We start from the raw sequence: 27,730 nt of genomic DNA, 5'->3' as shown, positions 1-27,730 counted from the left end.
CAGGTGCAGAACTGGTAGGGAGTGGTAGTGTTGGGGCCACCGGAGGGTCCTTTTTCTTAGGAGACTTCTTTGTTTTGTTTTCTCGCCCTCTCACTTCTCTTTAGAGGCTTGCTGGGAGGATTTCTCCGAAGTAGCTTCAGGAGGGAGACTGTGAAGCTCTTCGTCCAGAAGGTTTTGGCTCCTTTAGCCACTGGCGAGTGTCCGCTGTGGCATTAGTGGAAACCTTGGGAGAGAGGATCCCAAGGGACCCATTCCACAGTGAGTCGGAGGAGGCTGTTGCTTCTCTGGCTGAGGGCGTTTGGGGGGGGGGGATCCTTGCTCCCGAAGTAGGTACACCAAACTGGGAGTAATTGTTCAAATTTACATTTAGCCTCTTTGTAAGTCAACTAGTCCAGGGTCCTTTACTCCATGATTTTCCGCTCCTTTTGGAGTACTGTGCAGCCTGGCGATCAGGGAGACTGCTGCTCTCCACAGTTGATACAAGTGGGAGAAGGCACACATGGAGTATTTGGATACAGTGGAAATCCAGTCTCGATATGTGGCACTGGAAGTGCAGCAGGAAGACATGCCTGAATTTCCAGCACTTAAAGCACCTCATAGGGGGAGGGATGTGTGGTTTAATGTCACAGCGGTAAACCGTCAATGTGATCTTTCAGGCAATGAATCACTGTCAAAGGTCAAGATGAAGGCTCCATTAGCAACCCTGTTGTCTTTGGGTCCCCTGTAAACGAGACGGATGAAATGAACACCCCGCCATTCTAGATTGGCGCGGAGCTCGTCGTCAGACTGCAAGAGGTGGTCATAATGGAAAATAATCCCCTGGACCATGTTGAGGCTTTTATGCGGAGTGACAGAAACAGGAATAGCACCCAGCCAATCACTGGCGAGTAACACGTGGGATTGGGCTGAGGATGCTGTCTGAATCAAGACTGCACCACTTCTCATCTTGGACAGCGCTGTCACTTCCCGAAACTTGTTAAACAAAAAAGTGAGGCTTCGTAGGTAGAAAGGAGTATGTCCATTCTGCTACCCGTCTATTCTGCTACAGAGTAAGTACCGAGGCAAATATGGCTGTTGTTTCTGTAGCACTACGTTCCTCCCTTGTGTAGCGAGGGAGGGAAACGATTTAGGGTCATATCTGTCAGCATTGTACTCAATCTTGCCCTTCTTAGAGACTGCCGGCACTGTACCGTCACCAGCAATAGATGACTTACTCTGCTTCATTGCGGGTCAACCGCCCTGATGCCACCCACTCCCATCAGGGGCTCTCCCCACCGGCACTAACCAGCCACAGCGAAGGCCACCTGGCATGATGGCCACTGCCGGGAGTCTTGATGCCCCCAAGAAGACAGGTATCTGATCATTGGCATACGTGAGGAGTTTACAACACAGGCACCAGCAGTGAGATCCCTGTGTTGTCAGGGGGCTACCATCAAATAGGTACACGACAGCCCCACCCCAATGGACTGGCTACCGTGCTGGATATTGGGCACAGAGAAATTCAATATTGTCATGGGAACAGAGACAATGTAAGAAGATGACACACGCCAGGAAATGTCCTCGCCCAAATAGTTGAATTGCAGGTGGAGATGCAAAGCCATGGCAAGAGGTGCAGGAATTCAAATCTAAGGGCACTATGGACAACTCATGCACCACACAAGGCATCCTTCCCCATATGTCCCACACTTCTGTAGAATTGAGAAAGTGGCAGGTCAAGCCATAAAATGGGACCTGAACTTATAGGGCTGAAAAGTGAGATACTCCTAAGACAGGCAGGGATACCTCGGGCCTATTCTAACACCCAAACTCACACTGGATCCAACTCGGCATCAATAAATAGTCACAATTTTCTCCATCTCTTCATTATGGTAGTGCTCTCCACTTTATCCCATGCTTTGGCTGCTTGGAAAACATCAATATGTTAATTGCTTTCCACTCCTTCAGCATAGTCTTGACAGTCAATATCACTTTTGTTCAGCAAGGAGACGAGAAGTGAATGTCGATAATGACGTTTAACTGATTCCAAAATTCCCTGGTCCATGGGCTGAATTAGGGCTGCCACATTGAGTGGGAGAAAGAGTGCTTGTATACCATTGGACTTTAGAGAAACATCTGCAGGATGACTAGAAGCATTGTGAATTATAAGAACAGCTTTCATGGAAGCTTTTTCTTCTTTAGCTCTTTTCTCAATGTTGGTACATACGTTTCATGGAACCACCAGCAGAATATTTGTCTGTCCATCCACGCTTTCTTCTGAGCACAATACTGTACTAGTAGAGTATTTGTGTCGTGTGTTGAAAACAACATGGATGTTGGGATTTTCCAATGACCATAAGCAGTAGTTTATGTCTCCCATTTGCATTACAACATGCCATTAATGTTACACGCTTTCTGTTGCTTGTAACCACAAGCTTCCTTCTCATTCTTGGTAGCTAATGTTTTTGAAGGAAGCATCTTGTAAAAGATGTCATATTTCATCAGCATTATACAAAGCATCAGCAGTTAATTATTCTTCCTCTATTATCCTCCATATCTTACTTTCAAACTCATCAGCATCGTAATTGTTAGCTGAGCAACTTTCCCCGGTGACTGTCAGATGCCGAATGTCATGCTGTTTTTTCCAGTTTGATAGCCAACCTTCGCTCGCTACAAAACAAGTTACTACCACCAAGTTGTTTGTTAAATGTAACTGCTTCTACCTTTATAATTGGGCCACTGACTGGAATTCCTTTACTATGTTGTTGTATGAACCATCTATAAACAGCTACGTCCAGTTCTTCATTCTCACTCTTTCGCATAATCTTCTGTTTCCCAACTCACTATCCATTTGTGTTTCACTATTCATTTGTGCTGAGTATTGTCAAATATCTTTCTTTTTGATGTCATAAATAGCTGCTCGTCCAACACTGAACTCAGCAGCAATGGCTTTTTGCAAAGAACCTCAATTTACTTATCTAAAATTTCGAGTTTCTGTTTGAGGTCTAGTGTAACCGTTTCCCTTTAGAAGATATGATTCCAAACTGTGAAGAAAACTAAAATTTCAAATACAGTATATAAAGCATTGTTTGACTAAGCATTGTTGCGCAAAATAATTCATTGTGCACGTTTTTGGATGTGCGCCATATTACTGAGCGGCCGGACTACTGAGGGCCAGATTAGGGAGTGTCTAGTGTATAAGCGAAGCCCATGTGACCAGCAACCATCGAGCCATCAGTATAGACTATGTCTGAACCCCGTAATGTGCCAAGGATGGAGGCCACTTTGTGGTGGGGGCCTTGGGATGAACTGAGTCTTTCAGACCTTGTGATAAGTGGCCGAGGAATGCACCACAGAGGTGTACGTGAATGGGCCCAGAGGAGAGGTCATAGAGGAAACAACTGGAGTTCAGAGAGGACAGACCAGGCATGGATTGTACCATATCGTAATTCCTGATCTTAACTACCATTGCAGGGGATGGATTTCAGTGTTTGCAAAGAGGAGATGATAGTTTGGATGATTTGGGGAGCTGCCGACATATGTAGTGTAATTGACAAGCTGCTGTTGTAACCTTATCTACAATGAAGGGACCCCTGCCTACACAAGTAAGCTGTTCAAGGGTATGACACTGACAATCCACTGATAGGTGCTCGCGCATTTGGTTGTGGATGTGGTCTGACCATGGGGCTGTATCGGGGCTGTGGGCTGGGACACTTCCAAATTCCCACTTGTTGAATGAAGTATTACATGACTCCAGATCGCATGTAGAAGGAGATAATTGCTTTTGCTCCACCCACTGTTCCAGGACACAAAAGGCAGTGTGATAATTCTCACATGCAGAGGCTCATGCATAATGCAGAGCAAAACGCTTGGCGACATGTCTGGGTCAAAGTAAATAGTGCCATTCAAGGTAATACAAGGTACACCTGCAGGTGTCTGGCATCCATAGAGAAGACTGATTTCCCCCAAACCTATGAAGCAGAGTTAATGGCCTGATGATTGAAACGTACTGTTTCCAGCATTCTTTCTTGTTTTGTTTTATTAGGTGGTGGAACTGGACATGAAACTGCTTAAAGGCAATGGGGTGCTGCATAGAGGAGTGCCGCTTATGGTGTTGGGGAGAGTGCCAACAATCTCCAATGGCCTCTTCTATTTCTGATGACCACCAAAGTACTGTCTCCCATTGGGACAGTCCTGAGGAAAACAGGGATCACTACATCAGCTGCCAAAAGATTGCCTGTAGTAGTATTCTGGACTGCCTCACTGGTATCTACGTGCAGCGGGGAGCCAAGGGTGACAGCAGAGGGAAGAGCACCCCTGTACATACTGCTGAGAGCCCATCTGTGCAGGCATCCAGGGGAGTGACGCTGATTGTGGGACAGGAATATCAGGAAGTGTTCACTACCACACAGGTCATCACAGCCTCTCCAGTGGATGGGGAGATTCATATCACATCAGTATACTAGCATGACCTTCGAAGGCAATGAATAGCCCTCAAAGACCAAGATGAAGGCACTGATAGCACCCTCATTGTCCTTTGGCCACCTATGGACACAACGAAGTTTACACCCCATCACTCCAAGTTGGCACATAGCTCAACACCAGATTGCACGAGCAGGTCTCAGTGGAAAATGATGCCCTGAACCATATTTAGATTATTATGGAGGGTGACAGTCACAGGTATGTCACCCAGCTTGTTAAAAAGCTAGCAGTGCCCATGACTGGGCAGGGGATGCTGTTTTGATCAAAACTGACCCACTTTTCATTTTAGAGATGGCTGTCATTTCACAAAACTAGGCTTCTTTGTTCTCCACAAATAGTAAGGGCTTTGTAGCCGAGAAGGAATCTCCCCAAGTCCTTGTGGAAACCAAGAACTGGAGGGTGTTCCTATCATGGCATAATGGTGTAGCCAGGGACAGGAACATTTTACGTTCATATCTCTCTGCGTTGAAAGGGGCCTTTCCTTCCATACAGACTGCTGGGGCTGTGCGGCCACAAGCAGGAGATAACTTCATCCACTTCATTTGCAGCTCATCTGACACGGTACCACCCACAATGAACTGGGGTTCTCCCCATGAACATCCAGCCTCAGCAATGGCTACGTAACCAGTAATCCATTGCTCATAGTCCTCGTACCCCAGTTACGATGGTCACACACTGCTTGGTAAACATGGGGAGTTTCCAGCTCAGGCACCAACAGTGTGATCCCTGCTTCATCAGGGGGGGGGGGGGCTACCTCCGTGCAGGCACTTCAGCACCCCCCCCCCCCTAGACACACACACACACACACACACACACACACACACACACACACACACACACACACACACACACACACGGGATGGTTACCATGCTTGGTTTAGTGTGATCCCTGCTTCATCAGGGGGGCTACCTCCGTGCAGGCACTTCAGCACCCCCCCCCCCCCTCCACACACACACACACACACACACACACACACACACACACACACACAGGATGGTTGCCATGCTTGGTTTGGGGTTTACTGCATTATTGAAGAGAAGACTGCTAAAATGGAAAGGCACAAACAAGGAGCGTACACCACATTGGGCTGCCTTCCCTGCACGATCCGCTGTTCTAGAGAATTTTGAAAACTGGTGCCAGGTCAAACCCAATAATGGGATCATGTGTGTATTTAATGAAAAATTGTGGAAATCTCTGGAAGTGGAAACTCTAGTCCCAAATCGTGAACCACAACCAAGCAGGGTCTGCTCCAACAAAACCATCCGATGGAGTGGCAGAGGGGGAAAGAGATGTATAAGCTTGCAGCATGGAAAGGAAGTAATGCTGCAAAGGCTGGGGACCAGAGATAGCCAAGCACATACTCACAAAAGATTTTTTATCCTCCTGGTGGGGCAGTGAAGATGACCCACTGTCAGTCTGCTGTCTGTCACTGCCCACATCAGGGTGAGTAGGACATGATACGATGCTATGCTGTGTAGGTGTAAGTGTTAGGCACCTGTATGGTAAGTGGTCAGCAAGTCCTGCACCATGCAACCCTGCCAACAGTACTAGCACTTAGAGAATGTTGCATAGAAAGTAGGAAAGCCTGATTAATGGTCCTTATGTTATTGTTCAAAGTGTTTGCACTTTGTGGGCAATTTGTCAGTCCTCCCTCCTTGTGGTGCATGTCAGATATCCAGATCCTACATGTTGTGCATGTGTGGCTTTCTGTATCTATTGCTGCCAAAAAAGGGCAATGGTGGTATCCAAACAACTGGTGTAGTGCAGAACACAATAGGACCAGCCAACGGTTGCAACCCCACATAGTACCCCTCCTCCGACTCATTGAGCTAAAGAACATGCTGCCTTACATGTTGCTTGGGAATATTACACATACAGGTGGTGCTCCAGTGACACTATGCGCTATCATACTGGCCAGCATGGCTGTTTGGAGACCTCTTTGTATCAACTAATGCGATGGGTGTAATGTCATGACTCCATTCATGCTTCCTTGGTGCTCAGCAGATGATGTATACAACATCGGCATACTTCATGGGGTGCAGTGCAACATACTCACCCGGTTTGCAGTGGATCAGTTGCAGCTGTTTTAAAAATGATCAGTGTAAAAGCAAATGTATCTAGTAAAGAATAATCTTGAAATTCAGTAAGCTTGACATGAAAAACCCATCACAACTGATCACAACAGATGCAACGGAAGGTGGCCATGCAAACAAACATATTTGTACATTACTTCACAGCCCGTACTGTATGGTAAAGGAAACAAAATAAGGTTGGTTGGTTGGTTTGTTTTGGGGTTTGATGGGGGCTAAACACCGAGGTCATCAGTCCCCTGTTCAAAACAGACATACTTGTAAAAGGCCTATACAATAAAAGCTAACCTCTGCACCCGAGGGAGGGAACACCAAGGGGTACAGAACTAAAATGAACACCGCAATAACACAACAGTAGAGGACACTTAAAAGGAGCATAGCAAATAGTTGACTAGAGTAAAACAGACTACAGTGGTTGATGGATCAGGTAAAAGGTCAACCACTCAACTACAAACTAAGCCCCTCAAGCTGGAAAGCGTTGATAGAGGTACGAACACAACTTGTTACCATAAAAGACACTATTTTGGTATCCACGTCACAAAAGTCACTGGAGTAGATGTAGCCTGAGAAATCATGCAAGAGCGCCCACACTAGAGTGAGTGATACAATCCAGCTGCACGGATAAAACGTAAAACTGAGTCAGCTATAGACGCATCACCACCTAGAATTAAAGGAAGTGCAGCTGGTAAATTAAAGGACTGCCGCAAGGGGGCTAAAATGGGGCAGTCCATCATAAGATGAACCACTGCCAGGCCTGCATCACAGCGACACTTGGGCGGGTTCTCATGGTGAAGGAGATAGCTGTGACCGCAATCTGGAAACCTGACCTAGGCCGCCGTCGTGGGAGGGGAGGGTAGAAGATGGAAAAAGGAGCCTGTGGTTTGGGTGGTTGGGCGAGGCATGGATGCGGGTGATGTACGATGCGAGAACTGTTGTCGATGGAATCGTAGGGGAGGGATTCCAGCTTCTACAAGAAGGCTAGTCACACGACTGCAGAAGGCACCTGTCACCAGTCTGACACTACAATGAAGAATCGGGTCGAGGATCTGCAACGTTGAAGGTGCTGCCGAGTCGTACACTACGCTCCCGTAGTCGAGACGGGACTGGACTAAGGCCTTCTGTAGCAGTAGGAGGGTTGTTCGTGCAGCCCCCCCCCAGATAGTATGGCTGAGGCAGCAAAGGATGTCGAGGTGCCACCAGCACCATTGTTTAAGCTCGGGAAGATGAGGTGTCCAAGTGAGCTGAGCATCAAACAGCATGCCAAGAAAGCGATGCGTCTCCTCAATTCGAAGGAGTTCATTGGCAAGGTAGAGCTCTGGATGGAGGTGGACCGTTCGACGACGACAGAAATGCGTCACTCGGGTCTTAGTGGCTGAGAACTGAATACCATGGTTGGGCGCCCAAAAATGTGCCTTACGGATAGCTCCCTGCAGCCGCCGTTCAGCTACACTGATGCTTGGGGAACTGTAATAAAGACAGAAGTCATCGGCATATAGAGAGGAACAGACCAATGAGCCCACTGCAGCCGCAAGACCATTAATTACCACCAAAAAGAGGGGAACACTGAGAACTGAGCCCTGCGGGACACTGTTCTCCTGAATATGAGCAGAGCTAAAATAAGTGCCAACTCTAACCTGAAAGGAGCGATTTGAGAGAAAATTCCATAGAAAAATTGGAAGTGGTCCCCTTAAGCCCCATTCGTGCAGTGTAGCAAGGATTGGGGGAGTAGCAATGCAACTATGAATTTGAATATTTGATTTCACACAGACTGTTCAATACAATAACATTTTTTAAAAGTTTATGTACATAAAAGAAGTTCAGTGTGTAAGTATAATTTAATATTTACACCCACAAAAGCCAATATAGGAGGTAACTAAAATTGAGAAAATCCTTATAAAATTTGCAATGAACTAGAGCAGCGTGCAAAAAATTGTGCATTAATATTAAATTCTAAGAGTTGAACAACATTCAAAGAACATAACAGATATCACAGCTTCAGGTATCTGATTTATTGGTAGAAATATTACAGCATCCAATCTTTGTCAATGATATCTTTGAAGTTCAGCTAATTTATGAATAAAAAAACCTTCTGCACACGTTATTTATCAGGATACATGGGACCAACTGAGCCAAAGCTACCAAGTTATGGTGTCCAATATGTTACAAGGACACAAAGTACACATCAAAAGTTGCACAGGGTAGACGAGGCCACAGTTCACTTAGTTTCAGAAAGGTATATGACTGCTGTATACTAAAAGGTTCCCACAGAAATCTGAGGGATCCATTTATGACACATCGGTACTTCTCCATTTGACAGCTTACAACCTTTCTAAACCTGATGCATACTTCTGAGCTTTATAGCTGCATACCCAATTTTAACACTTCCTTTGGGAACAACAATAAAAACAACATTATAAAAGAAACCATGCCCCTGTAAGATTTAAAAATTGCAAATTTAATAGTGCTTGGGTCTGTAGTCTGACAAATTTCCAAATTTATCCAGTAGCTTGTATGTAAAGAAAATTTTGAACTTGAATACTACATATATAGATACAAGTGACAACATAAATTGGTTATGTATCTTTCTCTGGTTTTCCACAAATGGTTGATATTACTTGTCACCAACCGTTTAGTTCAAAAGGTTAAGAACACAGGCAATTACTTTGTATCAAAAATGTCATGAAAGTGTTACATCAGTTTATACACTTAGAATTGTACTTAAAAACATAAAACAGGTCAGAAGAAATCATTTTGAGCTGACACCACGAATTGCTAGATTCATTTGACATGGTGTACTAGTCAGATGGGCTACATATTATGTTCCCAGTGTTGTCTAAAGGTTTAACAGCAATTATTCAGCGATCATTCATATGTCTGCTGAAAAGATGCAGGGATATGCCAAGGTAACATTAATGCAGTATTACATGTCTTCCCTTCCTTTCCTTTCCCACACTATGGCAGCTATAATCATCTTGAATAGTTTCTAGCCCCAGGTTGGTCTGTTTGGAATATAAGCCTCACCATCTGCTCCTGTTTTCCCACCACCTTTCTGTGTTCACCCTGGTCCAGTACTCAGCTATTTTTTCGGTGTTCATCCACATCTTTCAGTCATCAATTCACTCAAGCTTCCTCTTCGTTGTTTCCTTCACATCTCTATTCCAGGTACCTTCTTAGAAATCCTCTTGTTTTCCACTCTTCATGTGCCCATATTATCTTACCTTTGACATTTCTATCCTGCTCAGCAAGGGTTCCTCATTCAGCAAGGGTTCCTCTTTCACTATTTCCCATACCCTTTCATTCTTCATCCTATGTTTCCTTGTTATACCTATCCTACTTCTCATGAAATTCATTTATGAAGGACGTCTATAATCCTTTTATGTCTTGTGAGCCAGTAACTGCTGTGAGGAACAAAAAAGACCATCACTTTAAAAAGGATGGTGTCTCTTGTTATAAAAATTACCTTCAGAAATGGTTAAACAATTCCTTCCCCACTTAATGCAAGTAGATGCGAACTACAAGAATAAGTGACACACAATACAGTGCAATAAGAACATTTTTCTTTAGGAATAGGCAGAGAAGATTTTGGCATTAAGCACATCTTGGGTGACACTAGTGACATTATCTGAAGAACTGATCCCTCTCCCCTCAGGCAGGTAATTGAAAGATGTCAGCAAGGTTGTGCATGTGTCTTAAATGCAGTCGTTTGAAGATCATGAGAGCTCAGACAGTGTTGAAAAAAATCAACCCAATTGCTATAGTGCACTGCCTGAATGGACCAAAAATTTGGAAAGGAATGAAATAAAACAATCATTAAAGGCATACAAAATCCATATACATCACTGAAAATAAATTTCACAATGAAATTACTTGCACAAAGGCCCGATCAGTACAACTGAGTTATTACTCTATAAAGAAGGGTAATGGTCATTTGAAAATTATTTCAGAACTCCTCAAGCTGTCAAATGCTATCAAACTGACTGACTGATCACCCCACATGAACTCATTTAGCTGGCAGATGCAGAAAACCACTAATGGTTTCAGGCACAAATAATATGCATGTAAGTATACACAACATTATTATTCAATAGCATAAGGCTTCAGGACAGTGTAAAATAATATTGTAGACAATTTATATCACTTGAAGATGCACTTAAAATTAGCATGAAACCAGTATTGGTTTTTAAAACACTTTCTACAGCCAGAGCAGTGTTTTTCATCATCTTATATGTTACTGCCTTTATACAATCTTTTTACACAGAAACTCACATAAGATGTAACACCCCTTTTATTTCATAGATGTTTCCACATACAGAAACAAGGTTTTTGGCAAATGATACTACACTAAGGGCTATGTACCAGGTAGATGAAAAAATATCGTAACTTATGTAGATCAAGATATTGAGTTACTGAAGCAAGTATAATTTTTAAGCAGAAAGATATACTTTTTAATGGCATCCAAAAGCGCTTGAAAAGACAAGAACAGTTATGTAATGCTTGTTACTACTGAGGTTTAAACTCTGTGCAAAATAATCTGAGAAATATTCTAAAATTAAAATAAGAGTTGGCCAGAACCGGCTACTGTGTTGTAAACACGCTCATGCTAGGCTACATTACCACATCAAGCCTTTCAACTATTTACTTCTCTCCACTGCAGAACTAGAAGGAATTGCATCATCCATAGACAGGTAATATCTGCGACAACATTCCTTGCACACAGACACCAATGGTGAGTTAAGACAAGCTACTTCAATGCAAATGGTGGCACAAGACATATTCCCAAGGAATGTGGGATCAGCCAGGGGAGTGTCATTCGCACCTTGCTTCGATATAAATTTCACCCTTCTCATCTATCACTGTACTAGGCACACTGAGAACACGATTTCAGATGAAGCAACTTTATATCGGGCACACTGAGGACACGATATCAAAAACCCATGTAGAATTTTGTTTCTCTGATGTGCATTGCTTGCGAGACATAATTTATTTACACAAAGGAATGTTTACGAACCACAGAAATGTAATTTTAAGTAACATGCACTACCGGCCAGCTAAAAATTCATGCTGGCTTCATCAGGTATAACAACTGTGGAGCATAAACTCATGGTGTGGCACCCACTGGGAGACATTACTACATTCCTGGGATATTAAACAGAAATACATATTCTCACTGTCTTACGAAAGGTCTCTGTTTTCTTCTAGAATAAGTGGCACTGGATAAATGACAAAAGATGTGGTTTCAACACAACAGCTGCCCAGCTCCTACTTCCCATGTTGCTATGAAAATAGTGAAGAAAAGATTCCTGGTCATCAGGTAGAGCAGAATACTGCAGGACACTGGCTAATACTGCAGGACACTGGCTGGACAGGTCTCTTTATTTGACTCCTCCTCATTCCTTTCTATGGGAAACACTGAAAGATACAGTCAATCATGAAGCCCCAACTACGCCAGACAGTAAATGCTTTGTAGCCACCACAGTATGCAATGGCAAAACGAATGTACTTTAATCTGTTCATCTGACTCTTGAAAGATGATTACAAATGTGCCCTTCAGTCACTTGTAAACAATTTGGGCACATATTTAAGTAAAGTGTAAAGTTACATTTCATAAATGAAAGTATTTATTTTGTGGGTGATATGCCTCCAATCACTCTCAATAAACTGTTCAGTTTATCTCAAGTGTATTCCGTTGACCTACAATTTTGAATAGTATTTATAGACACATTTGTACAATAGCAGGTGGTTTCCTTTAACAAGCATTTCAGTGTCTACAGGCAAAGACAGGTCGTCTATGGAATTAACAGCAGTTTCATTTTTCCCTTGAATAGGACTGTTTCTCATTATGAAGTGTGAATGACCAACATCTCTGGTTTGGCTTTTACATGTAAGCAGCAATAGGGAGAGTTTAAATGGAAAACTGTCTGACAAAACTAGCTGTTTCCACAAAAAACTAGAAATGTACAACACACATTAGAAATGGTTTTCCTAAGCCCCATTCAATGCGCCAGAAGTTAGGATAAATCGTAGTTCCACATACAGAAACAATAACTGACCCTGTATTTATGTCAGACAGGAAATGAGTTTTCATTGTAGTAACATAGGGCTGTGTTGCTGCATGTAATGACGAAGCCTCACATGAGAGCTCTGCTTGGCAGTGTTTACATAACAACAGCTGAATGGCCACACTGCTTTCCAATTTTGGTAAATTTCTTGGGTGCTTTTGCGAAGAGTCTCAACCTCAACATTAATCATTACATCATTGTACTCATTTTTTCAAGCTCTTTCAGATGCAATTATACTTGCTTCAACAACTTGATGGATACTAGAGTTGAAGCACATTATTACTTACCAAAGTACGCGGTCCTTAATGTGATATTACTTGCTGAAAACCTCATTTCAATATCTGGAACCATTCACAAAATAAAATGGGTGTTATGCCCTACAAAACTCACCCTGCATTTGCATCCTACACAACTCACCCTGCATGTGGAACTATTTGTAATTTTGTTGCGTCACATAAACCCCACTTTTAATATTGTCACTGCCAATGTTTAAAATCTAACAGCTTGGAAAATGTTTAAAATCTAACAGCTCGGAATTTACTCAGATAAAAGGAACTGAATAGAAGAAAGTGGAGCTGGTGCTTACATATTAGGGGTGAAATTAGTGAACCATGCCGTACAAATCTATAGACCATTTTTGGCAGTTTATAATATCGTTACATAATACTGAAGGGGAGAAATCAACAGCTCCTAACTTCTTAAACTGGGGCACACGAAAAAGACTAAATATTTTGCTTTGATCATTTTTATGATAAATTTCAAAAATGTTTAGTTACTGTTTGATTCAATTTAACTGGAAAGTTCTTCTTCATTTTTCATTCCAATTTTCTGCAATGGAGCAGTATATGTTAAAGTGATGTATCTGGAGCATATCAGTGCCATAACTCATTTGAGTGTCAGCAGATGTTTTTGTAATGAACTGATGCACAATTATCTGAAAAAGATAATGGCCGCATGCCTACCAGGGAGCTGACTTTCTGCTTACATAACCCACTCCTCTGGCAGGAATTGCTCAGCAATGATGTTTGCACAATTTCGCACTGCCCAATAAGGAGCACCATACTGCGGTACTGCTTACTGGAGCTGTATAGTACCCACGTGCTGGAGCAGGAACACTGCTAACATCGCATGGACAGTGTTGCAGTGCACTGTTGTGCAATTACCAGAAGTGCATTCCCCAAGACCAATGTCTATGCACATGACTACTACAGACTCGTCATGCAATTACAATGCACAGATGGAAGCAATGAACTCAAGTCTTTTTCAGAAGCTGAAACTAAATCTAACATATTGGTACTAAAACAAAAAACATAGGAAGATTATGATATCTTTACCAAGACAGACCTATCTTTGTTAATGTCATGAACAGTATATAGACAAATTATAAGCAAACATTGTAAAAGATGAAATAAGCTGTTAGAAAAGATATTTACAGACTTATTTCACAGATACACGGAAAGTGTTCAAAACTAGAACAATACACATAACAGGATTTATCTGAAACACTAAGGATCCTGTAACATTACTTTTTTTTTTTTTGACCTAATTACATACGAGATGATTTAAAGGTTGGCAGACTACTGACGTAATTAGGAAAGTACTGCTCTAATCATCAATGAAGCACTTTCCGAGAGGTTTTGTGTGTGTGTGTGTGTGTGTGTGTGTGTGTGTGTGTGTGTGTGTTGGGGAGGGAAGGGGGGGGGGGGGGGGGGTGAAATGTGCATCCTCAAAATTCACGTGTTGTCTTATTATTTTGGTCACTCAATAGAAAATATGCTGTGTGAAATGGTTTTATAAAATTTGTGGCACACATTTAATGTTTATGTAATATTCTTATCTGTAACATGCCTTCAATAAGTAGCCAACAACACTGCTTTTACTCATTGTAATTCTGATATCTTCTTTCTCATATTTTTCAATATCCTACTACTTGTTAATAAAATGAGATAGTAGGAATCATGAAGCAAGATAAACTGTAGAAACTTTTAACTATCTTCTTAACAGTTTACCTCTTGTTGCTATAAATTAAGTTTTACGAACAAGAACATTATTTAAACTTGCACCTCTTTTTCATCCACTTCAAACTGCAGTGTGCAACAACATACCGTATTTACTCGAATCTAAGCACTTTTTTTCCGGTTTTTGTAATCCAAAAAACCGCCTGCGGCTTAGAATCGAGTGCAAAGTAAGCGGAAGGTCTGAAAAAATGTTGGTAGGTGCCGCCACAACTAACTTCTGCCATCGAATATATGTAGCGCTACACAGGCATGCTTTGCAGGCACAAATATAAATACTGGTGCCAAAACCCCCGTGCCAGTTTTTTTAATAAAAATAAAGGGGGGGTGGAAGACGAGCTTTTTTTCTCTGCCTCGAGTTTCGACCACTGCATTTTCATATCCAACGAAGTAAATACAAATTCCATATTGTTCATCTTCGAATGGCGCAGCATTTCAATGTACTACGAAAATCCGACTGGCAAGACTGTTTGGGATGTTTGTCAATATGGCCACTCTACGCTCTACGCTCTGAATTTTTTCCTACCTGTGAGAAGAGATGGTTGCTAATAGGAACTTTTATGAATTGTGAATCACATGCAGTATTCTCTTCACCGGAAGTATAATACGAATATAAACATTTTGCCATGTATTCTTTCGTGTTTGCTGCTATCTCATTTAAATCCTGTCTGCCTAATAAACTACGAAACTAGAGTGAGACAACAGCAAACGAGGAAGAGAATATACATATCATGTCATGTTTATATTCATATTATTCTTATGCCTAATAGTGACACAGTCAAAAAGGAAGCACGGCAACTGACTAGATTTTTAAATCTACAATGACTAATTTCTGTGCAAAATGTAATGTACTAAAGAGGCGTCTGCAAAGATTTTCAAACGGAGAAATATTTTCGCTAAACAAACTTTTTTTTTTAAATTGTAAGCGGCGGTAGCGTGCACAGAAGCAAGCCATGCCGCAAGCGGCGATAGGCCGTAAAACTCATTATCAGAATGTGACAATGCATGCAGTAATGCATTTTCAGCTTAGAGTGACGTAAACACCTATAACAAAGAGACGCCACTTATCAGATTAAAGAAAGATAATCAATCAATTCAAACCAGACGAAGCACGTGAAAAAGTAAGGGTACCCATATAAATACGGACGGAGCGCCTGACGCATAGCAATGGCAACTTGGTAAAGCTTAACTGCTAGGCTTACGACTCTAACCAAACTACTGTAGCTGAATCGTCATTCATTCAACCTAAACTGTGTCTCACTTTGTTTCGATTTGGAGGTGCGGCCTGAAACTTCTCTCCCCCGTTGAATTTCGAGTCTCAAATTTCAGGTGCAGCTTAAGATTCGGGAAAAAAATTTTTTCGTTGATTTCGAGTCTCATTTTTCAGCTGCAGCTTAGATTCAAGTGCGGCTTGGATTCGAGTAAATAAGGTAGATTTCAAGTAGCTTTCCCATTACTGTATGTTCCTTTCCAATTTAATGTAACTATAAACTTTTGGTATACAAGTCTGAGGGCTTGCACATCTCTCTGCTGATACAATGTCATAAGTTTATAATCTTTCATGAAATTAATCTGTTAACTAGAACTACTACAAATTAGAATGTAGGCAGTAACAAAGAAGCCCAATTTGCAATGCATAACCAAATGCTAAGGTAATAACATTTACAGACACACAACATGCCTGTGAAAGCAGACATCAGCAATTACACATTTAAGTCCCATCCTAATTACAAAGAGAAGCATACAACCACTCACCGAGCAGGATAAGCAGAGGCAGCAAGCCCAGAAGGAACAACTGCAGATATTTCTTGCGTTGCCTACGCTCTGAAGTTACGTGATCTTGTCCACCATGTAACCAATACAGCAACCAGGCAACAACCCATGTCTGGAAGCAGGTAGCCCAGTACAACATAAGTCCTTGGAACCTCAGCCATGCAGATGGCTGCTGCTCTGATTCCAACTGTATTGATGCTGTAATGGAAAAACTTTTCTATTAGTTGCAATTTCAGAATTTACAGGCGACATATGGAACAAATAAAAGAAGTTAATTTACCCTTGCCAAGTCATGATCATGTTGTTAAAGTTTCTTATAGCTAAAAAGTGGAGGTCATTCTGTTGTTAATTTTTACCATTGTTTTAAGATATAATTTTTCCATATTTTTAATAAAAACAATTGACTAGGAATAAAAAAACACAGTCAAATGATCGCAAGCTCCAACATAAAGATTAGGTATATTATATACCCACAAAAAACAGCTAGAGGGTAAATGTCTAGTAAGATAGTCACGTTCTACATTTTTGTGACTGAATGATCAATGTCGAAAACCATTACAGTTCATGTTACACAGTAACTGCCTATGCTAAAATTTTAGCACATGTCAAATTATTGCATTTACATACAAGCTCTGCAGTCACCATGTGCAGTATTTGACAGAATAATTTCTGTGCTCCCTTTGATGTTATGGGTCCAGACAGGTCTACATGTCCCAAAAAACAATCTTATTTTGTACATCTTTACAGTCCAACACAATTATTGTTCATTATATTGAAGCTAGTAAGCAATGTTTAACTACTTAGATAAGCACACGTATCACACAGGAATGAGTAAGAGATGTTGGCTGATAGTTTCTGATGAAACAAGAGTAACCACTCACTCTCAACATTCTCACAGTGACAGGTCTACATTTACAGCATGGGAAACTATGCACAACCCTATTGGTCCCAAAGGAGACCTCATTAGTTAATAATTTTAATTATTTTTTACATTTCTCCTCAAGATTTCAGACTGCACAGCCTACTGTTCTAAGACAGTTACACATGCTGCAACAACTGAAGGACCAAATTCCACGGGCAGCATAGAGTCTCCAGAGACAATGCATACCTCAGTATTTCTGCAATGATATGTAAGGAAGCATAAGAGATGTCTTGTAACCAACTCTGACACCTGCCTACAGACACACTTGAGATTCTTGCTCTCTTAGTATACCTCTACTCCAGGGCACGTGCCTTAGGCCATCCGCCACTGCCCTCTCCATTATACCACATTCACACTGGAAAAACCGTTGTTTCCTTCAAATATCTACCCGCAATTGTGGTCCATCAGACTGGCAATCGGTATAACCTTTCTTTACTGAAGTGTATCAATGTAAATCATACCACTGTGCTGGAAGTACAGACTTACTTCATTGTATTGGTGTGATAATTAGCCTTGGAATGCTCACCCACTCCATCTTACTCAGAATTCACTTGGCATCCAGTAAAAGAACAGAGAGAGAGAGAGAGAGAGAGAGAGAGAGAGAATAGTTTCATCGCCACATATATAAAATCGTCACGTCAAAGCAGAGATTAACAGCCAAGTTTTGAAATAGTGCACACATTATGATCACCACCATTAAAACTTCAAGAAGTATATTAATCCAAAATTTAAGGAGACCATCAACTGCATTTGATGTGCTATATTTATTGCCCACAGCTTTTATATCCATCAACTGGAAACCTATATTTTGGAATAGTATTCTTCCAATCACATTTTTGTTAAAGTTATTCTGTTATTGTCATTGTTCGTTATACAAGTAGCTTACAGAAATGAGCTTCTTCCACATATCTCTCCCTTCTGAAAACACTGTTAACTCTTTGACTTGCAGTTGTCAAACGTTTTCTTGCAGATGTCAAAATTGTTGTTATATATGTCCATATTGTAATCAGCTTCGTAACAATTACAGACTTCTTCTCAGCTGAAGCAGATGTGCTGGCTTTATGGGCTGAGAATTTTTCATCAACTTCATCTACATCGGAATCAACTGCAGACCAGCGCTTCAGCTTTTCTGACACATACCCTGTAATCAAATTTTATTATAATTTTCACAACACAACTGGCAATAAGTAAACAATCACAAATAAAAATAAAAAACACTTACTTTAAATGAGAAGACAATAACTACAAAACTCTCATAGATAGAAGTGATACTTAAGCCTAATTCCATTTTGATAGTAACAAATAACATTTTATTAAATAAAACAATATAATGTATATCTCTAATTTTAATGTAATTATTGGTTTTGGCTGAATTACACTGACTGGCATGCAAAAAGCTACATTCCAATTTCTTTAAAAAACTGAAATTTATTTTAAATTTATGACACTAATCCATTATATTATGATGGAATATTGGGTATGGTCCCATCTTAAATGCCCAAAAATGAAAAAGAAACATGATTATAAACAAATTTAGAAAATTCAGCGAGAGACGCACACTTCATGGAAATTTTGAGTAAGCTCATAAAGGTAATGCACATCTGTTTTGATGTTATACACTTCACATTTCACATCACAGACCTCTGAGACCTCTGTTAGCATCTTCAAAAGCGTCTATTGGCACCTGTTGCACCAATGACGGCATTCAACCTTTCAGGCATGCTCCTGATTAACGCGGTAATGGTAATTTCCTGTTGATTAATCATATCCCATTCTTCCAAGGGGGGTGTTCAAAGGGATTGTAGAGTCTCTGGATAATGCTGACGTGCCCTTCTCACCAGCCGGTCCCAAACGTGTTCAACCAGATTCAAATATTGGTTTTGAGCAGGCCAACCCATAGTATGAATCCCTGTTTCATCCAATGACTCTTGCAAAACTCCCACATGTGGGCATGCATTGTTGTGCATTAGTGTAAAATAATAATCAATAAATGAAGCAAAAGGCACAACATGCTCTAGAAGGATGAGCGGTAAAGCTCCCATGCTACACAAAGACCAAATCCATTCTTGCAGCTGTACTGATTCCTGCCCACACTATCACAGAACCACCATGAGGGCGTCCTGGATGACAATGTGCAAGGGAAATGCGTTTCTCTGGTCTTTTCCAGATCCTCTTTCTTGTGTCAGATTATCGGAGGCCAAATCACGATTCATCTGTGAACAACACTTGATCCCACTGTTGCACCGTTCAGTCAAGATCCTCCCTTGTGAAACATAGTCAAGCTGTGCAACAGTCTCTGGTGAGTTCATGACCTATAGCAGGTCTTCTGGACTGAAGATGGCTTCTCCCAGCCTTCTTCAAATGGGTCTCTCACTAAAATTGACCCCTCGAACCTGGTGGAGTTGATTTCATGCTTCAATAGTGACAGTGTGACTGTTGTGGAGAACTTTAAATTGTGAGAAGCGTACATCTCTCTCCGATGCTCTTCTCGGGCCTGTTCCTGGTCTCCTTGCAAAGCCCCCAGTTTCCCCTGTACCTTCGTACAGTTCTGGAAATCATGGAAGTGTAGTCTTCAACGCTCTGTAACGTAACGCACGCTGCAGCTATCTTCCACCAAAGCAACAGCTTTCGCAGCTTGTTCCAGGCTTAAAGGCATATTTACTCCAGAAAACGTACTACGAAAATCACAAAAACAACCCACAAATATGTGTGATTGAAAGGGGAAAAATTCAGGGTACACAAATCAGTGCTGCAAGAGCAAGGAAACATTATTCACTCACATTCAGTGATGTGTTTCCTAGGTTGCGTGAGGGGAAAGAAAGCCCATAGCAAAAATTTGAAAGATGAATTAAAGTTCTGGGAAAAGAAATAAGAACTTCGAGGTTAGTCAATGACATAGTTCTGTCAGAAACAGCACACTATAAGGAAGATGCGTCGGTCTGAACGAATAGTGTCTTGAAAGCAGGATATAAGATGTATACCAACAAAAGAAAAACTAGGATAATGGAATATACCTGAATTAAATCCGGTGATGCTGAGAGAATTAGATCAGCACAAACACCAAGTATCAGGTGGTTGGAAATAAAGTAAAGCTATTCACAGAGGACCAGTGTGGCAGCAAAATTTGGTACATACAGTAATGCTTTAATGCAGAACCTATTTACACTGGAAAAAAGTAGTTCAAATGTGCCCACCAGGTGTAAAATCTGGCACAGTGAATGCAACAAAGACATATAGAAATGTTTCCTGATGTGATGAATTAGGAATGGGATGTGGGCACGATATATCAAACAAGTGGGAAAGGAATAATGATGATGTATTATTCACCATTACAGCTTGTCCAATGACAGTTTCGGTGTCACACTGTCATACGGTGTGTACCACCTGGAGGCCAAAATAAGATATAATTTTTTCCAGCGTAAATCAGTTACATATCAACGCATTATGCGTCTACCAAGTTTCGCTGCCACAGAACTTCGAGCCCAAACTGGATTTCCATGAATAGCTGCACTATAATTACACTGAGGTGACGAAAGTCGTGGGTTATGTTCTAATGTCATGTAGGACCATTCTGCCTGGCATAGTGCATCAACTTAACATGACATGGACTCAATAAGTCGTCAAATATCCCCTGCAGAAATACTGAGCCCTGCTGCTTCTATAGCCACTCATAATTGCAAAAATGTTGCCAGTCCAGGATTTTATGCATGAATCAACCTCTCAATCATGTCCCATACATGTTCAATGGGATTCACATTGGTAGATCTGGTTGGCCAAAATCATTTGCTCGAAGTGTCCAGAACGTTCTTAAAAACCAACCATGAAAAATTGTGGCTTTGTGACATGGGGCATTGTCATTCATAAAAATTCCATTGTTGAATGGTTGCCAATTGTCTCCAAGTAGCCGAACATAACCACATCCACGCAATGATTGGTTCAACTGGAGCAGATGACACAGTCCATTCCATGTAAAAACAGCCCACACAATTATGGAGCCACCACCAGGTTGCACAGTGCCTCGTTGATGATATGGTCACGAACCCAGGAGAGGTGCCGCAGCTGACGTGGTGCCATTAGCAAAGGCACTTATGTCACTCATCTGATTCCATAGACCAATAAAGCCAAATTTCACTACACTGTCCTAACAGTCAAATGTCTCACATAGATTTCTACGGTTACTTCAACCAGTGTTGTTTGTCCATCAGTACTGACAACTCATAAGCAAATGCTGCAGTTCTCAGTCATTAAATAAAGGCCATCAACCACTGCGTTGCATGTGGTGAGAAGTAATGCATGAAATTTGGTATTCTTGGATCTCAGAATATTTATTTCCCTAATGAGTTTCGAGGTGGAATGTTCCATGCATCTAGCTCCAACTACCATTCTGCATGCAAAGCGTTAATTTCCATCCTGCGGCCATAATTAAATCGGACAGCTTTTCACATAAATCATCTGATTAGAAATTACAACTCCAATAATGCACTGCATTTTTACACCTTGTGCACACGATTCTACCCCCATCTGTATATGTGCATAACGTCATCCCATGATTTACCTCAATGTATAGCCATCTGGCAGTACACGTTTTTTGCTATTTGGGATGTAAAATAAATGATGGCCGAAGTACAGTGGTATACAAAATATAGACTGGCAATGATAAGGAAAATGTTTCCGAAGCAAAATTTGTTAACACTGAATATATATGTACGTGTTGGGAACTCTTTTCTGAAGGTTTTGGTCTGGAGCATATCCTTGTATGAAAGGGGAACATGGGTGATAAACAGTTACGACACGAAGAAAATAAAAGTTTTTGTAATGTGGTAGTACAGAAGAATGCTGAAGATTAGATGGATATACCATGTAACTATTGAGGTGGTACTGAATGGCACTGGGAAAAAAATTTATCGCACATCTTGACTACAAGAAGACAATGGCTAGTAGGACACTTTGCGAAACAGCAAAAGACCATTGATTTAGTATTGGAACGAAGTGGGGGAGGAGGTGGTAAAAGTAGTAGAGGGTGACCAAGAGATGAACACAGTAAGTAGGTTCAAAAGGATGTAGGTCACTGTAGTTATTTGGAGATGATGAGGCTTGCAAAGGACAGAGTAGCATGGACAGCTGCATCAAACCAATCTTCAGACCACCGACAACAGCTAAATAACAAAACAAAACCAAAAATTGGTCCAGGAAATGATTTGAAATTGAGACAGAAATATACTGATGAACGTCTGTTAAAGGAAACATTACTCTCAGAGCCTTTTTCTGAATGAAGGTGAATAAGTTAATAACCAAGACCTTTGCCCTCGTATTGAAAAATACAAGTAAAATTTATGCTCTTTTACTTGGTCCTCTAATGTCAGTTCACTAAAATACCACACAATGTGGGACATCTGTATCACCCATGAAAGTATCGGAGAACTTAAGATTCTTTTTATTTTATTGCCCTATCACTTTTATGTCGTGGGTAGACAATTTTCTTCTTGAAACTTCCTGGCAGATTAAAACTGCGTGCCGGACCGAGACTCGAACTCGGGTCCTTTGCCTTGTTGGTTCGCAGGAGAGCTTCTGTTAAGTTTGGAAGGTAGGAGACGAGGTACTGGCGGAAGTAAAGCTGTGAGGACAGGGCACGAGTTGTGCTTGGGTAACTCAGTTGGTAGAGCACTTGCCCGCAAAAGGCAAAGGTCCCGAGTTCGAGTCTCGGTCCGCACACAGTTTTAATCTGCCAGGAAGTTTCATATCAGCGCACACTCTGCAGCAAAGTGAAAATCTCATTCTGGATTTTCCTTCTTCACCTCCTCTTGCACAATATGTGGCTGAGGAGGACAACACTTCTACCATTTTGGTACTCACCAGAGCTATTTTGTTTTTATCCTTTACCATGTTTCCATAGTTATGGGAACTCACGACACAGTGAGATAAATTGTAGTAAGACTTTCGCTAATAATGTGGGGCAAAATATCGACACAAATAACATCCGCCGATCTTGTTAACTATGCTGTCAATCAAAATTTCTCTCAAACACCTTCCAAGTTTGACAAACAAATGAAACTGCTGTGCATGATCAAATATTTGACTAACTTGGAGAAGTTTGACAAATAGTTTGATCATGTAGTATAGGGTGCTTTACTCTGTGAAGACTCCTAAAATGCAATTTCAAAACAAACACAACCGGTTGGTTATCAGTTTACGGGCACTCAACGACTCAACAGTGATTAACAGCAATGTTATCAGCGCCCTAACATACATTAAAATAAATGAGTGTGGATAAAATTACAATAATGTGATCATACACACTAAGACAACAGTGAATGAAGGTATACATGGAAGTACATCACAAGTAAAATGATAATGGAGCAACAAGAAAGGCAAAGAGAAATGTAACTGGCTCACCACTTCCAAAAAACATGGGTAAGCCAGTCACCCTGTTAACACATGAGAACCATCTCCCTAAAACCTTGAGAAAAATATTGGAAAATTCACAAAACTTTAAAATTCAAACAAAATTCATTTGAATGTTACTTAAGAAGAGGGCAGATCCATCAGAAAATCTTCCTTGGCACACTGGTCATAAAATAAAACAGTCCAATAAAATGTGATGTGTGATCTGTACACCACAAGCAGCACACACTGGAGGGTCCTCTCACCGGAATAGGAAGCCATGCACTGTAGGGCTGTGGTCTATGTGAAAACGAGTAAGGAGAACCTTGTCCTGTCGATGTGTGTGCAGGATCTCCCACGGCCACATTGTGGGCTTTACTGGTCAGAGCTTATTGCCCGTCCCTTCCAGCCACTCATTTTCCCATCAATGCATGACTCTGTACCTTAACAGCTAGGCTATAGCATGCAGGGGAATAGCACAGTGAAATAATTGAGGATCACAACATGCCTCCTTGGCTGCTAGATCTGCCCTTTCATGCCCTGATACCCTGCAGATATACACCTCCTTCAGGCGTTTTAGTTGGAGGAGGGAATTGAGGATGCTCTGGACCACTTTTGCCTGCTGGGTACAAGTATTGCAGAGCACTCAGGGAATTGGAACAGACGATAAATTTAGGACTGGGAGAACATGTTATCTGCTGCAGTGCCCATAGGATCACATATAGTTCTGCATTGAACACAGTGAACTCTTGAGGCAATCAGACATTTAGGACAAAATTCAGGAAAACAGAGCAAACAACCGAGTCCCCCTGTTTTGATCCATCTGTAAAGACAGCTACATAGTCATGGTGCACATTTAAAATGTCAGAAAATATCCCATGAAAAACAGAAGCAGGAGTGAAATCTCTAATGTACTGCAGCAAGTCTGAAATTACTCTGGGACTCTGCAATAACCAGGACAGCAGACAGTTAAAACCCTGGATTTGTGATTATACTCACACCACACCGAGTGACTCCAGCATACGCTGCATGTGGATCCCAAAACAACATCGCTACTCATGGACAACTGGAGGAAAGGCATCCCAGAGGCAGATGAGCAACAGTATGGTATGTGGGTGAAGTTGGAGCTGTGAGGAACTTACACACCTGACTAACAATGGAACTGCCGCCAGATGGCTGCTCCCAGGCCTACGCACAGAGATTTGGTATGGGGCTAGAGCCTAATCCCCTCGTGGTGGAGAGCATCAACGATCTTCAGGTAAGGAAGGCCTCTCACTGACCCATATACTGTGCATCCATAGTCTAACCGTGAACACACAAAAGCCCCATGAAACTGGAGCAGACACTGCCCTGTCTGCTCCCCAAGGTCTGTGGTTCAGCCATTTTATGATCTTCAGCACACCTTCGCTCGAGCTTTCTGGTCTTTCAGGTGTGCTAATAATGATAATTTGAAATCAAAAATTTGGCTCAGAAACCTCACCGAGTCTCCAAACCGTAGAATGGTGTCTCTCATAAGCTAGGCAGGTAACTAAAAAATATGATGAGAGTGATTAAAATAAGCGTGCGCACACACACTTATCTGCAGAAGACTGAAAACTCATCTTTGCAGCCCATTTGTCCAACCTTCGCACTGTAAGCTGCAACTGACAGCTCACTGTTGTAACACTGGAAGAGAAGAAAATACCAAAATTGTCCACAAATAAGGAGCATTTTATAGGACTCCTTACCGTAGTCCTGATACTGCTTATGGATATGCTATGGCAAAGAGGGAAACACTTAAATCACTGCCCTGAGGGACAGCATTCTCCTGCTCAAAACATTCTAATAGCGCACCACTAACTCAGGTCCTAAAAAATCGACAAGACAGGAAAGACCATAAGAAGATGAAGAAGTGGCCATGAAAGCCCCACCGATGCAATTGTACGAGAATACTGTATCTCCAAGTAGTGTCATATGCGTTAGTGGTATCAAAGAATATGCAAATAGTGATGTTTATGTAGAAAAGACTGCTCAGTAATCACCTCTAGCAGGGTCAAGTTGTCGACAGTGAACCGAAATCTCCTTACTCCACACAAGAGCAGCTAAGGAATTGCCTGATCTCTAACAACCAGGCCACACGACGGACTTTCCTACACAGCTTGTTAATACACAACTCCTGTAACTACCGGGAGATGTGCAGTCCTTTCCTGGTTGAGGAAAGGTATCAGAATTGCTTCCCTCCATGAGTTGGGGCAGTAGCCTACCGGCCCTATAAGATTAAAACACTCAGGGAAGATTTCCTTTTACGCTGCTGGTAGATGTCGAAGCATGCAGTACCTGATTTGATCATGACCGGGTGGAGTATCAGTATCAAGAGTATCAGACAGTGCCGATTCCAGCTCTCACATAGAGAAAGATCAGTTGTCAGACTCAGAATTGGTGGATCTGTAGTCCAGCATACCCCTCTAGAGTCTCACGGCAGTGGCAAGATGCTGGATCCTGGCTGGAATTAGCAGTAGTCTTTCCAAGATGCTCTGCCACTGAATGATGTCTGCAGGCATTGTTTGGAGACACCCCTGTTTCAGCACTCTTGCCATTGGTATACAACTGTGTTTACTGGAAATCCCCTGATAACTTCCCATATTTTCGAAGCACAAATGCAATGGTTGACAGAGTTCACGTATGCTTGTCATGACCAGCTCTTGGTCTCCTTAATTACACTCGAGCTTTGGCTCCTACGACCCGAAAGACTCTTAAGGTTTTCTCCTGTTGGAAGGCATGTTAAATGTCACAAAGCTGCATGCCTTTCCCAGATTGCTGAGTGATATTTACCAATCCACCATAGTATGGTTGCCTCTAAATATGACCTGATGACTCAGATGGAAAAGTCAGCAGCATGATGGATCATTCATGTGAAGTGGTCCACCCATTCCTGGACACTGTTTTGGTGTTCAAACACAGCCAGTTGGCTGAACAGTGACCAGTTAGACCTGCTAACCAACCATTATGGTGGCTTTCATTTGGGTAATGCTCCACCCACTAGTTGAATGCGAAATGGGGAGTGGTCACTGGAATGAAGGTAGTCAATAACTTTTCATGAGGGCAGGAGAGCAGAAAGAGAGGTTGATGGCTAAGAATTATCCAGTAGCAGCACATTATTGTACCCACTTTGAGGATGCAAAGCTCATGAGTCATCATGACCCGGTGGGCAAGTAAAGGTCGAGCCACACAAGATATAATGGGCATTAAAGAAATGGGCAGAGGAGTTGTTCTATGAGATCTGTGAGAGTCTGAGTATTTCATATGGCTGAGGTAAATACAGTGAGAAAACAGTGATCCTCTGACACCAATTTCAACAGCAACTGCTTGCAGGTCAATAGCCAGGAGGAGAGTAGAGGAGTAGTGCACGTTAGTGACAAGCACAGCAACCCCTGCCTTGGCTCCTTCCCCAGTCAGGCAATCCTTGCAATATAGCATACAGCCCTTCAGCACAGGGACATCAGTATCTTTAAAATGCATTTTTTCTCAACAAAAGCACAAGGACTGTTCCTGCTCTACAAGTTTCAGTTCCACCACACGAGTCCTAAACCCACTGATGTTCCACTGTAGTTTGGGAGCTATTTCCATTGATGTGATTTTAATTTACCCCTAGCTTTGCACAAGGGAGGTGAAGTACTTTTAGAGAGAGGGAGTTGAGCGACTGCCCGGATCTGAGGCATCGAACTCTGTAAAGCCCTCCTCATCAATCAGGCATGCCAGAATGACATCTGATGATGCTCAGGACAGCTTTTGACCCAAACGTTGTGATCCTTTCCCATGTACTGTCTCTTTGAAGATGAGGGGAGAAGTGGTTGTTGGGGGGCACTGCTATCCGTGTGCCTTCTGGATGCTCACCCTGGAACTGCTGCTTGTCCTTTTTGTTGCAGCTGCTTGGATTGATTTTTCCTTACTCGCTTTGCCTTGGCATGTTCACATGCAAGTACAGGTGCTTATGGTGGATTTTGGCACGTGGCTGTCATCTGTGTCAAAGTGTCCACCTTGGGAACAGAGTT

At 41.9% G+C, this 27,730-nt stretch overlaps 1 protein-coding gene across 1 annotated transcript in view; it reads right to left on the bottom strand.

Moving 5' to 3' along the window:
- LOC126458055 (klaroid protein-like) overlaps positions 1-27,730 on the bottom strand; it is a 174,336-nt gene that overhangs the window by 48,427 nt on the left and 98,179 nt on the right. The window contains exons 5-6 of the mRNA XM_050094852.1: positions 18,205-18,459; positions 16,379-16,594 (exon numbers count right to left, since the gene is read on the bottom strand). Coding sequence (XP_049950809.1) covers positions 16,379-16,594; positions 18,205-18,459 — 471 coding nt within the window. The remainder of the gene's footprint in view (positions 1-16,378; positions 16,595-18,204; positions 18,460-27,730) is intronic.

Source organism: Schistocerca serialis, chromosome 2 (assembly GCF_023864345.2).
Source record: "Schistocerca serialis cubense isolate TAMUIC-IGC-003099 chromosome 2, iqSchSeri2.2, whole genome shotgun sequence".
Classification (NCBI taxonomy): domain Eukaryota; kingdom Metazoa; phylum Arthropoda; class Insecta; order Orthoptera; family Acrididae; genus Schistocerca; species Schistocerca serialis.
This window is presented reverse-complemented; position numbering and strand designations above follow the sequence as displayed.